This window comes from Eimeria acervulina, genomic scaffold (assembly GCF_000499425.1).
Source record: "Eimeria acervulina Houghton genomic scaffold, Eah_scaff261, whole genome shotgun sequence".
NCBI classification, from domain to species: Eukaryota; Apicomplexa; class Conoidasida; order Eucoccidiorida; family Eimeriidae; genus Eimeria; species Eimeria acervulina.
Genome location: NW_013548181.1, coordinates 1 through 12,765, shown reverse-complemented (window position 1 = coordinate 12,765; position 12,765 = coordinate 1). Strand labels below are relative to the sequence as shown.

At 50.0% G+C, this 12,765-nt stretch overlaps 3 protein-coding genes across 3 annotated transcripts; 2 read left to right on the top strand and 1 right to left on the bottom strand.

The window, feature by feature from the left end:
* Positions 1-2,844: 2,844 nt before the first annotated feature.
* Positions 2,845-3,780, top strand: EAH_00029200 (hypothetical protein, conserved; the record flags this gene model as incomplete). Its single annotated transcript, XM_013392611.1, has 2 exons — positions 2,845-3,007; positions 3,233-3,780. 2 exons carry the CDS (start codon positions 2,845-2,847, stop codon positions 3,778-3,780), a joined length of 711 nt encoding a protein of 236 aa, XP_013248065.1.
* A 2,909-nt stretch (positions 3,781-6,689) lies between these two features.
* On the top strand, positions 6,690-8,494 carry EAH_00029190 (hypothetical protein; the record flags this gene model as incomplete). Its single annotated transcript, XM_013392610.1, has 4 exons — positions 6,690-6,931; positions 7,155-7,229; positions 7,912-8,024; positions 8,397-8,494. 4 exons carry the CDS (start codon positions 6,690-6,692, stop codon positions 8,492-8,494), a joined length of 528 nt encoding a protein of 175 aa, XP_013248064.1.
* A 1,403-nt stretch (positions 8,495-9,897) lies between these two features.
* EAH_00029180 (hypothetical protein) lies at positions 9,898-10,155 on the bottom strand (the record flags this gene model as incomplete). The annotated part of the gene is made up of 1 exon (XM_013392609.1): positions 9,898-10,155. One exon carries the CDS (start codon positions 10,153-10,155, stop codon positions 9,898-9,900), a length of 258 nt encoding a protein of 85 aa, XP_013248063.1.
* Between the last annotated feature and the right edge of the window lie 2,610 nt (positions 10,156-12,765).

Genomic DNA, 12,765 nt, shown 5'->3' with positions numbered 1-12,765 from the left:
ATCATTCATACATTTGCGCCTCTTCTAATCACTGGCAGCAGTAAGGCACTAACTATCAGCATGGGCTACCGGTTTCGAAGACAGCACAAAAAACCACAGGTTCCGGAATTCGGTTTTTCGCTCCTACCCCACTTTCACGCCATTCAAGTACAGCAGTTCTACTGGATTTGGGCAGCGATATTTTCTCAAATGTAAAGAGGCGCCCGCGATCACCTGGTATATGTGATGCGATCGGACAGCTCCCCGGCTGCGAACCTGGAGAGGCCTTGCTACCCTGATTGCATATTCAAGCGATGACAAACGAACCAAAGGTACTCTCATATCATTATGCGTTGCTTCTGGCAGCTATTTAAAGCTCGAAAACGCCTCCATCGTCCACGAATCTCGACACAGTCGGTGCTATACAAAAACGTGGGATGCTAATTCCTTGCCCGCATTTGCTTTGGCTCGAACGAATCACTCTTCAATAACTCGGGATTCTCTTCAAGCTCTCGTGGATTTGCAGTGCGAAGCCCACAAATAGCAAGTCTTCATAACCAACAGTGAAAATCCTCCAGACTAGGCAGTTGGAAGGCGCTCCGACTTGTTAGCTTCAAATTTCACAAGCAAGGCTGGTCTCCGTTTCTCCTGTCGGAGAACCCACTGCAACACTAGTAACTTACTCTATCGTGCAGCTAACGTCACTGTAAGTAAAATCTACACTTGCACAAAGGAGAGTCAGCTCCAACTACATTGCCCACGAAATGTAAATATGCAACCTGCTCCCTGAACCTAGCACCCTCGGCAACGCTTTACTCTGAAACAGTTTTAAAATGACTAACTGACTCACTAGACATGGAACATAGCGGACATTTTCCAAACACTGCCGCAGCTCCACCTGCAGTTTAGGGGCGAGATGTCGAGATGAAGAATAATGAGCATTTCTAGGATCGATACATAGTCCCGAATGTATTGGTATTGATACTAGGGCTTGGCAGCTGCTTCATTGATTGTGTATGTGTTTATTCCTGCAAAGTTTGCACTAGAATATGCTTGAGACAGCTAGTTTTGAAAGACATTTCTGGAGTAGCGTGGCCAGTTCCGGACCTTTTCCGAAGACATTAGAGAGCTGCGATGGAGTAGAAATACTAAAGATGAGAGTTTCGCCGAGGCTGCTAAGGTCCAGCCTCCAAGTATCCTAGACGTAGGCGCAGAATCAGGTGGGGCTGTTGCGGAGTAGGGACGGCAAGTGGCGAGTTGCACCCGTCGTAGCGGCAGCTTCAGCTTCAAGCATGCTTACGCAGTCTCCTTTCGGTGCACTCACAAACACCGAGAAATGCTTAGCTACTCGCTTGCCGCTCGACAAGGAGTCTGCGCTGAAGTAGAAAGCCATGTACAAACTTAGCTGGCGTGACCACTGGTCATGTAAACCGGTCTGGGGGTGGCACCTGGGTTGATAGCGACTTCCTAATGTCGGCATCGCAACAAATGCAAAAGGTGCTGTGACGCGTGGCGCTCGCCCAACATTCATGCGCGTACGACACGGGGGAAAGCCTTTGAAATATGCAAAATGAAGGTGGTCTGGTTTAGCGGCACCCAGCCTCCCCTAGGTAGAGCAACTGGTATAGGCGACAGCGGGAAATTAACTACCGCCAGTGGGCTCATAGATGCAAGGCCATGGGCCGTGAAGAGTATATCCTAGTTTGCACTTCAGCAAAAGGTCATACGCGGCCAACTCTACGCTGCGCCGGGCTCCCCAACGCTTGTAGTCACATCATGTGCACCAAACACAAAGTTCACAGATGGTCCTGAAGAGTCGCTTCGCTCACTCGCTCTTGGGAAACCCACTGGGTTGCAGCCTCCTACCCCCTGAATGCATTATTGTCGCACTCTCATACCGCTTTGCATCGTCATGCCGTTGCTAATAATCCCATTCTCCCACTAACTGGACCGCAGTAAAGTATAGCATAAACCAAAGTTGTGGCGCCGGCTGCAAACCTTCCAATGGATACGCTGCCGAGGTGCCCAAAAGCATGCGAACCCTCGACTATCAAAAGTAAGGCTGGGGATGCATTTTTAAACCCAAAGGCATCTCCACAGCGGGAAGGGATCCCTCCAGTGTCCCCTCACCGTGGTGCCGGTAGTTTTGGGTCATTCACTGGTGCGAAAACATTCTTCTAAAGTTGGTTTCCCGGTACAAATATGTTTGGTAGAATGGGCTGCGGTTGCAGCTCTCGCTTCAATGCAATGGGACGCTGAGTCATTGCTTGCACCCCTCGCCCGGGGAAGGATACTGATTAACGCACATTCCTCAAGCCTACTAAAGCAGCATTTCTCACGGACCCTCAAGAGAAGGCCCCTAAATTTGTTTGATCTTTGCTCGGCTAAAGCCTCCCGAAGTGAGCATTGCTACACTGCAGCGAGCCTAGCTCTGGTGGTAAGTTCTAATGCACGCGCACTACAATGGAGCTCATGTGCTAACCTTATGAGTAGTTTTACTAAAGGGAACAATTAGAACATAAATATACTAACATCGGAACAATTTAGAAAGAAAAGCGGCCAAATAAGTCAAGAGTGCTCGTCCGCCTATATGAGGCGCAGGGCTGACCGTGTGCCTGATGCAGCGTTTCTGGCTCCAACCCTCTGCGAGGGGAGTCAGACAGGTCTATGTCTACTACAGATGGAGTTTGAGGCTAAGCGAATACTCCACAAAGAGTGGGAAAAAAAACTCGCCAAAACCTATTTGGCCCACTGCTAGACATCTGCTTGTGTCTCTTCGAGATAAATATAGACTTGTAGGAATGGAGTGCGGTCAACAAGAGGGACTCATTCACTAGATTCTGTGGGTTGTCGAATCATGCGCAGATGGGGCGCGTCGCTGACATCAACTGGAGTGGCAATCCAGTGCATTTCTTGGGTGACTTTTCTACGGTTGGGAGCCTACGGGGTGAGTTGACACCGGAAGAACTAGAACACCTTTTCGAAGCCCTCATACCCGAGGATGTGGTCCTTGCGCTCCGTGGCAACGGTCAAAGGCGCTGCGGTACCTGCCAAAAGGCATCAGCTCAGTTAAAACGCTTGGCGGCAACGAGAAACGACAGTTTGGCCAAGCACCGACTGATGCGGCATTAGTTAATGCAGGCGAGACGGAGAAAAAAGAGGGCAGTGCAGGGTCCTTCGCTAGCAGAGAGAACGAGGGTTTGAAAAACCAACGTATATTGTGAAAGGAAAGGCACAGGGGCTTTGCGCCCAGTACTGACAGGGCCTAATGCCATCCCAGCATCCCTCGTGTGGGGGATGGTGATATGTGGGGGCAGAACCGTCACAACAGAGGCTGCCAAAACCACAGGGGACCCGCAGACATTGGGGGCTCAGCTACAGGTTGAGGAAACTAGGGGAGAAGTGGATGAGGCGAGGCGTCAGCCAGGCAACCTCTGCGAATGGGGAGCAGGAGGAGCGGACAAGTCCAACAACCCTGGTGACGAGGCTGCTGTGGCGCCATGGTGGCGAGAAGCCCGGAGGCAGGCGGACCTTAACAAAGACGCTATATTGTGTAGAGTGGGCACAACTGCTGATCTAAGAGTGGACGAGGCCGGGAGCCAAGCCGAGCTGCTCTTGGACACGAGGGCGTCTCGGAGTTTCATTAATCCGCAAACAGTTGAACTTTTACAGCTGAAGACGCGCCGTCCTTCAGAAGAGGGCATGTTAACGGTGGGCAATTGCGAACAGATGCGGATTGATCATGCTTTCATGCTATCGAAGACGGTGTGCGAACGGGAGTGTTCCACAGGAGATTTGTAGATTGGGCCTGTATCCTATCATGTAGAGTCGGGGCTTGATTGGTCGACCGTGCTTCGGGTGGCGTGGTATTTTCAGTTGGATAAGTGGCGTACCTACCTGAATGGGAAGTAATGCGAGCAACGGGAAGCTCGGTGAAGTGGAGAAAGGCAGAGGGGGCCGCGCTAAAGGAATGCGCCAGAGGACCCATGCAAAGAAGATATACGACATTGTCGCCAGGCGGGTGGCGGGCATGTCGCCGGAGGAGGGTGCAGCCACCCTACGGCCGTCGCCTAAGAGGTACAAGGCCAACGCGAGAACAGGCGCGAAGGCACCAAGGGAATATAGCTCAGGAGGCCAGGCCAAATGTGCAGGGAGTGCACCGCATACTGGCTTCACGTGAAGCCGAGGAGGCAGAGGGGGCACGTCTAATCGTTGAGCGGCAAGCGGTTTTTGTTGTAAAATTCGTGATTAAGTGCTTTAGGGGCCTTTAAGGTTTTGCCGTGTTTGGCGTTAGATATTCACTATGCACCTCTGTAGTGCAGTCTAGGGTAACATGGAGTAACGGCCGCGGGTGAACGCTGTTCACTAAGCAAGTTTTGCCGCTCGGACTATTCTTCTTGCCATGCACTGGTAACCCGTCCAACAAGATTCTCAAGCTTAGCCCAGAATCACTGTGACATGCAATACAGCAAAACTCTAAACATAGAACTACCGAAAACCTCTATATCCAAACTCCCTCCCCCAGGCAGCCCAGGGTAGGCATCCCCCAAGAAGTTCGCGGGATTGCTCCTGCGGGCACGCAGCGCCCCCAATTGAAGTACACTATGCTGAAACCCCTGCGGCACGCCATTTGCACAAGCAAGGTAATGCACGGCCTTGTTTCGACGCATGCCACAACAGTATAAATTTGTCAAACAAGGGCGTCGCGAGGGGGAACTACCCTTGGCGAGTCTACAAACAGATGCAGCAGCCTGACAGACCACGCTACGTTAGGGGATGTGAATGGAACCTCGGGTGCGAAGCCAGTATGGGCTAAGGCCTTCGAGAACACAAATGTTGATTCCAAGGAGAGTCTGGCAAGCGGACCTAACCCCTTCGGCTGAAGCCGCCTCTGTGAGGCTTGAAGCAGTGAAATTCACGTTGTAAAAATAAAAAAGATCGATTTTTGTGCCCGAGAGAAGACAGCTGCACTGTGGTGCTCAACTGCCGCTGCTGCCCGAAACGCCCTCACGCAGCGCAGATTTTCCAGAATCCCAAGAATAACACTATTCATGGCGGTGCGAAGCAGCGCATCTCCTAAAAGGTGAAGGCAAGAAAGAGCGAAGCTATTAAGGTTTCCTTTCGAAAACGTCTCCACCTATTCCAGCCGTCCCTGCTTGTCACACCAGCTCCCCCGGGTGACATGCGCACCGCATGGAAAACGGAAAGAAGTGTTCTCATTATCATCAACTCTCTTGTTCCATTCAGCGGTTACGTGGGCTAGAGATCGGGGCTACAGCAAATTCTATTTCTCTCTAATCTCACAGCGGAAGCTCATATTGAAGGGCGTTCCATCGTCTTTGGGAACAGCCAGGATCTAGAGAGGCCTGAAGGTGCAGTAAAATGTAGCGAGGCTCAAGATAGAAACACCAACGTAGGGCGAGCTGGCGCGCAAGACCAACAAATTGTCCTCTACGACACGGTATGGACACTCTCTAGCCTTTCCATTGCTGGTGCTACGCATGCTTGTGCACGCTCCACTAGTGTACTTGCTCTCTATTGCCTTCTTCTGGCGGCTCAGTATGGGATCGTCGTTTCACTAACGTTTTCACGAACGGGGTGACATCTCTAGTGCACGACGTCGCAGGCAGCGGCGGAAGAAGGGCCTTGCTGTGGTGCCAAACCCCCTCTTAGCTATATGCGTATCAGAACTATCCGACACAATCTGCTAGTTCATTGCTTTATGCCAATGAGGCCTTTGACCAGTCTTCGTCACTGCGTCAGTATACAGGCCGAAGGCAACCCATAACACACGTCAGACCCGCTGGTCAGTGGCGTCTTTGGGGCATATGTCAATTTCACTCTACGATCATTGGAATTGTAATGCCGACTAGTCCCTTCAATTGTAGACTACAGAATCTGGAAATGAAATAAGGTCCCCAAGCCCAAGCAGTAGTTCGCCAGAAGAATGGTCCTCTCTCGGGTCCTTTATTGTGTACATCAATTTCATTTGCGAATGGGCGATAAGCAGTTGTTGGCCCTGGGATTCACTAAGGTTCCGTGCTTGGGGTGTTCGCTAGCTCAAGTTATGTCGTGTGCTAGCCACTCAGAACCTGGTCCCATTCGGGGGGATGGCTGGATAAAACAGGCTCGTATTTTAGGTGAAAGTGGCACGGCGATAGAACTCCAGCTTTCAAAACGACTAGCTGAAGAGCAGTTCAACCGAGAAGCCATGGCTTGGCGGGTTGTGAAACTGCCTGGAGAATTAAGCGGTTCCCGCACCTCATGCCTCCACCGACAGGCGCTGCTCATCCACGCATTTACTCTTCATCTTCAGCCGGAGCAGCCTTGCCTTTTCAACTGCTAGCTCCTGCCTGAACACAACTATGTATGCTTCGGCTTTCTGTCCATAGTGTGTAACCGAAAAAGTCATTTGTTGAGCCTTCCTCAAGCCTTAAACCTATGATCCTGCCATCAGAAAGCTGAATACGCCTAGATATTACTTTGTCGTCAATATGCTATTGTCGTGGATTAGCCTGTTGTTTGGTCGGATTGTCAGCTTACCAGCAGTCTAATGTACCCGAGTTTTACCTACAGAAAACTCCACTCTTCAAGTGTCAGTGGTGTTACACTGCGTTAACCAGCATATTCTGGCACCCCGCTGGGGCCTTGTGGTAAGCGTCGAGCCATCCCACTACAAACTCGGTTGGTATGCTTTTCCAATTCTGAAAATGCACCTCGAAGACTGTGTGTATCCAGTTCGAGAGACACCACCAGCTTTGCTTGCCGCTAACAAGCCGGCAAGGCAAGCAGTGCATTCATTAATGTGGCGACAGGAGTGGTCGTCTAGTTCGACGCGCGCTTGCCCCATAATGGAAAGAGATTGTCCAGAGATCAAAGCGTCAATAGTCCTTCGGAAAGAGAAAGCTATGAACACACTTATGGTGGACGCCAATGGGGTGAATTCAAACTGGTAAGTCTTTCGTGAGGGAAAGAAATGGCATCCACGAGAAGCTTTCAGCAGTACTTTCTGGAGCAGTGTCTGTACCTGCTGCACAGCATCCGGGCGACTACGCTTAAATTCGAGTTCCAGATCAGGAGATGGAATGAGTGGGATGGGAGGAGGCGCATCGCATGACCTCCCTCTAAGTGTACTTACTAGGCACTAACGCCGTGAGGGTGCAACGTACTGCCAGCCTAGCAACTGGCCTTGTCCAAGTACAACGCCTTGTAGGCTGGTCAAAGGACGATGTGGTATTTGCTTTCAGAAGGTAAATAAGACCTGTATGACACCTGCGTTTTCTTGCGTCTCTTCATCCTCAGCGCCACGTGAAACTGCATTCAAAGTAGCTCTTAATACTGTTTAGTTTGCTGCTGTGCGTGAGTGATAGAGAAACCCGCTTCCTTCTCTGTATTTGTCTAGCCCAATCCATATCCACATTGTGAATTTCCCGATGCCTGCTGCATCCATTTTTGTCTTATCAAAGCACCCACAATTCGTTGATCCTCCCTGTCAGTAGAACTGGACGTCTCAAGGCGTTTTATATTCTCGACAAGCTTTTGCAGGACGAGCATTTCGACGCCTTGGGGAATGTTGGCCATAATTCAATCCGCAAAACAAGAAGCGAATTATCCTCTTCTTTAATAAGAGGTTTTGGATGGACGGAATCTAAGGCAATCTGAACAAGTGTATCGTGGTCCACGTATCCCTGCCTGAGCATGCACACAGCAAACCCAGCGTTTTTCCTGCAGTTTGGATGCATTGCGCTGAAACGTAATCTAGACTCTCCAGTTTTTCTCTACACGCCTTATTGCATACCTTTAAACCGATCTGATTGCTCTCAGTATCCCTAGGCTTCCAGCCTGGCCATGGCGCACATCTAAAAAGATTTTGTCTGTGCTTGCTACAACAGAACGTGGGCAGCATTGTATCTACTTTCCTCTTTTGATCAGCATCAACGCTCTTTTGGAAGGCCGCCTTCTTTTTTGGGACTGCTCGGAAGCCTTTCTCCTTGCCACTTTCTACTTAACAGTAAGGACACTGACCAGCCGCCGCATGTCACTAGGTATGCGCGAGCATCAGCCTCACCCATGAAACCACTGTCGCTTCTGGAACCATGATACTCCTTCCAAGAGCCACAGGTCTACCGGTAGGCTAGGGGGCTAACACATGCTAGAACAGTGTTAAGTGGCGACCAAGGATGTCACCGAAGCCAGAGCACAATCACGCTACCACGCAATTATTCACCAATTCATGTGCTAAACTGGTTTCTGACGAGCGACTTTTGAAAGGTAGTGGAAAGCTGTTCTTCGAATATCCAGCAGCAACGGCTCTCTGCCAGGAGATGAAATGTGAGCATTGTGGCCACAGCTGGAGACTACTCAGTTGGCAACAAGTGCATTCAACGGGACTGTTCTGGCGTTCGGAAAAATCGCAGGTTGGCCAGACTCCTGTAACTGGGATGCCCTAGAGCATGCGAGTCTGTATTGTGGTGATATCGGCATGGAGGGGTATACGATGGTGGCCGAAGCCTGACAAATCCTTTGGAGGCTATTAAGAGTTCGCGCGAGCGTAACTTTGCTCCCCCGTGGTTAATCTGCGTAATTAAAGCAAACAGCTCCACGCAGTGCGGCTCCTAGTAATATGTGGACGCCAAACATCGTTCCGGAGGACCAGTGTGCTGCTTTGCATTCTTCCCCATTGATATGCTCGTATATGCAGAGAACAGGGAGGGAACTCTCGTTGACAAATGCCTTTCCATTCTTAACGACACAAGCTTAGTGTACGCCGATGCAATTGACGGTATTGCATTTAATTCCAACAGGCAATAGGGAGGGTTTTTCCCTGGAGAATATGGCGGATATACAGAATGTCTTGCTCCTCCGGCAGTCGAGGTTCGCAAAACCTCAGGCGGTGTGGGTAGGCAGGATGAGGGTGGCAAGCAGCTACCATGCATTGATGATAACAGCATGCCAGGTTTCGCACTGTGCGAAGATAAATATTCTGCAAAGCCTCCAGGGCGGGTGATGCAGTGTGCGCCAAAAAAGGAATTGGCTGCCGGCCAGAACAGCCGAAGGACCCTTTATCCACACAGACGCTCCTTGGGGCTAGCTGCTGTCCATCCATTCTGCGCACAGATAACGGTTTGGCTTCGGCGGTTCGCTTCACCGTTCAATCAAATATTTCAAGAACTCCTTCAAAGGGCGTTGTGCACAACCATGCCTACGTGCCTTTTACCACGAAACGATATTGGGGCTGCCACTTTTGCATTAAGATATTATAAGCGTTGAAAAGGGTGCAGGGGCCCAACTTTCACCTCAGCCAGTAGTAACTGATGAAGGAAGGCAATGCGCATGCTGGTTAACCTTCGCCACAGTTGGTGACAATCTTTCCAGATAATTCCCGACCTGAAATGTGAACCATGTTCTTCCTGTGGAGAATGCAGGAGCTATTCGAACTATTAAGAGCTCCAGTGGTAGCTCTGCACTATGGCAAACGCAATGCCTCGCTGCAGCAATCCGTACGGCAGTTCACCCCAACGTCAGGCGTCCTTGGACGGGTATACTCCCTAGCAAGTTTTGTCCGAGTGAAGCTGTTCCCGCATGCCATCCAGGCTACTCCACCTACCTACGGGAAGGGCTGCAGCTACTACGCCAGTTGCATCTCTCTGGGCAATAAAAGACCTCGCTCTCCGGTGAATTGCGCCGACGCCCGAGACTGCCGCGGCGCATTCCCTAAGGTCTTCGAGAACATTGGACATATATGTGCTGGAGGACTTCGACATCCAACTGGGTAGCCATTTATTTGGATTGTAGTGCTCGGAAGTAGAATAATACTGGTTTGCTATTTTCTAGTTTTCTTGGACTAAATCGTATAAAACAGTGCTAGCCCTTCGTGTTGTGGTGATGCGCGGGGTTGTCTCCTGTGTCTAGATGAAGTCAAGGACGCCTCGACTCATCGGTGATATTCAATGCCATAAAGGCGAGGACGCGAAATTGTCTCCTCTCTTGCTTGTTGCCCGTAACGGTGAAGTCCTGGAGTGGGGATAACGGCGTCACCGGCTTCAAGGGGAAGCGCCTTTCGCAACGCAGATACTTCTCACGCGTCGAATCATCGAAGGAATGGATCTTGGAGTTGCTTCCATCTTCATGTTTCTCCTCATTTGCTTTTTCCCCAGACTTTCGCTGGAAGTGCATCTTGCCTCTTTAGCGGACAGAATAACACTTTATTCTGGGCAGGTTGCCTGGTGGCAATGGAGAGGAGTAGATTGTTGTTGGTAGTGACATTCACTTTAGCTTAGCGGCAGGATCTAGATGATGTGGAGGAAGCAGTCGGTTGTAGCTCGGACAGCACACAGTAGGTGAAACACGGAAGAAAGCTGCCGAGGACCAAAGGAAGCACCTACGTTCAGGATTTCGTCCATTTCACCGCAGCCAAGCGGCAGACTGCCTGGCGGTGTTAGGTTGGCAAGAAGAAGCTGTACGTTCGGCAAAACAACGAGACGATGGGACGAAGGCGAAAGCGAATTATAGTGCTGAGGTGCAGCGTTAGTCACAGAATCTCTCTAACCATGGTGATCACTGCTGAGAGTTTCCCGAATATTCGCGTTCCGTTCTAGATAATAGGATAAGATGTCGTGGAGGTATCCTAGTGTTTTTTGCCCGTTTGAGGGTTACCGTCGCTGTTAATTAAATGGCTTGCTGCCTGCTTTTGCAACACTGACCCAACAACATCTGCCAATGTGCCAGCTCAGGAATTCTGATACGTTGATTGGTCAGTCAGGCGAAATTTTTTACCGCCCTTGACCTATGTAGTCCAGAAACTGCCTTGCCCTCCTATTTCTAGCTTTACTCCAAATCCTGCCCATATATGAAGGCTACAATTGGACATCTCGTAAAAAAGTGCAGCCCGCAACAAAAGGAGGTCAGCAGATGCACGCTCCCGCAAGCCTGCGCTATCACGTTTTAGCATAGGGTGCTGTATGGGAGCAGGCGACGAGGAGACGGAATGACGAAATGTTAATTGTTCCTGGCGGGATGCCGAAGCTTGCGGTGCATCTGCCTATCTCACGGCCACCCGTGAGGTGCTATGGGGACCGAAAGAAGGCTTTTCCGAACACCGTCGAGATTAACCGCCGTCCCTGTTGCAACGTATGCGCAAGTAATTTGTATTACCTGGGCAGTTCCGAATGATTTGGGATCGTTATAGGTGACTCCAACGCAGGACAAGGAGATCCCTGAAGCTGTATGATGAGTTGGAACCTTTGGGACTATAGGCGTGGTGCGCAGGCCATACGGTGATCTCGAGGCCGCACTAGGCAGCTCCAAAAGCATTATCGCTCCCACTATCTAGCTAGCCTGCCAGATAATCGTCGTGACCAACGTCTTATTTTGAGTCGATATGCGCCCGAGATGAAGCAGAATAAGAGAGCAAATGCCGTGATTCGCTCTTCGCGCCCACCTGAAGTCTCCAGAATTGGACGAAACAGGCGTGACAATGTGCTTTTTGTTGTGGCTGCCCGCCATTTACGCCATTCACCTCGAGGAGGTCATTTGCCTTCCCAGAATGCCTCAGAATGATGTTTGTTTTGCTATGTTAAAGCGAAATCATGATACAGTCGGCAGAAGAAGGTTTAGTGCGCAAGGGGTGTTTCATCCAGGCTGTTGCGAAACAAACCAGAAGGGAGAGGAGGTTGCGTTCTATACTTGCTTGTGCATTAGTAACAAACTTTTTGCGGAGACATGTGCATCCCCGACTCAAAACAATATGCCGTTGACATTAAACGTTTTGGCGGTCGACACATATGGCATGATATAGGTATGGAGTGAGGTAACCAAGGCTGTTTGCCCTACGCGAGAAAGAAATAAGGTTCGAGCATCCGAACAACCCAGCCAAGGGTAATTATTCGGAGTAACATTAATAAGTAGAGAAATTCATGAGGACTGGATAGCCAGTTGGCGCACCCGCCAGTACCTTTGTTCAAAGAGTTTGTAACAACCTGCCCACAGCCTATTCAGGCGTGCATAAATGTCATCTGGGAAACAATCCATTGTTTTAAAGACACGTCAGTTGCATATCTGTTTGGCGAACCAAGCGCCGAAAGCCCGCCTGCCTGTTAAGGTGGAAAAGCGTGAGAACGCTCCTTGCTGCCGGTAGGATGAGTACTCTTCGTCGTTAGAATTGCGCTTTTGTAATAGAAGCTCTTGCAATCTGTCCACCCATACCCTATAAGCCAAGGCTTGGCCCACTGGGAGCTCAAGTCAGTGCACAAACGATTCGAGCTTCTAACGATCAACCTATCCTATTAAAGAAGCTCACTCATTTTGTCTGCTCAGTTTATCTACGGTTTTCTATGAGAAATAGTCTTGGTTTTTGACCCGGTGTAGTTGTCCCCAGGTCTCTACACTACAAAGCGTCACTCCCATGCATGGCATTATCAGAAGTTGCATAATGCATGGAGGATATGGGTTTCTTGGCCCACTGGGAGCTCAAGTCAGTGCACAAACGATTCGAGCTTCTAACGATCAACCTGTCCTATTAAAGAAGCTCACTCATTTTGTCTGCTCAGTTTATCTACGGTTTTCTATGAGAAATAGTCTTGGTTTTTGACCCGGTGTAGTTGTCCCCAGGTCTCTACACTACAAAGCGTCACTCCCATGCATGGCATTATCGGAAGTTGCGGAATGCATGGAAGATATGGGTTTCATTTTGCATATAAGTCACTCAGAGACACGGGAACACTCCTTCGCATGCCTCTCTCGGAAAGCCGGGAAGTAGCAACATGCTAATAGGGATAAGGCAGATAA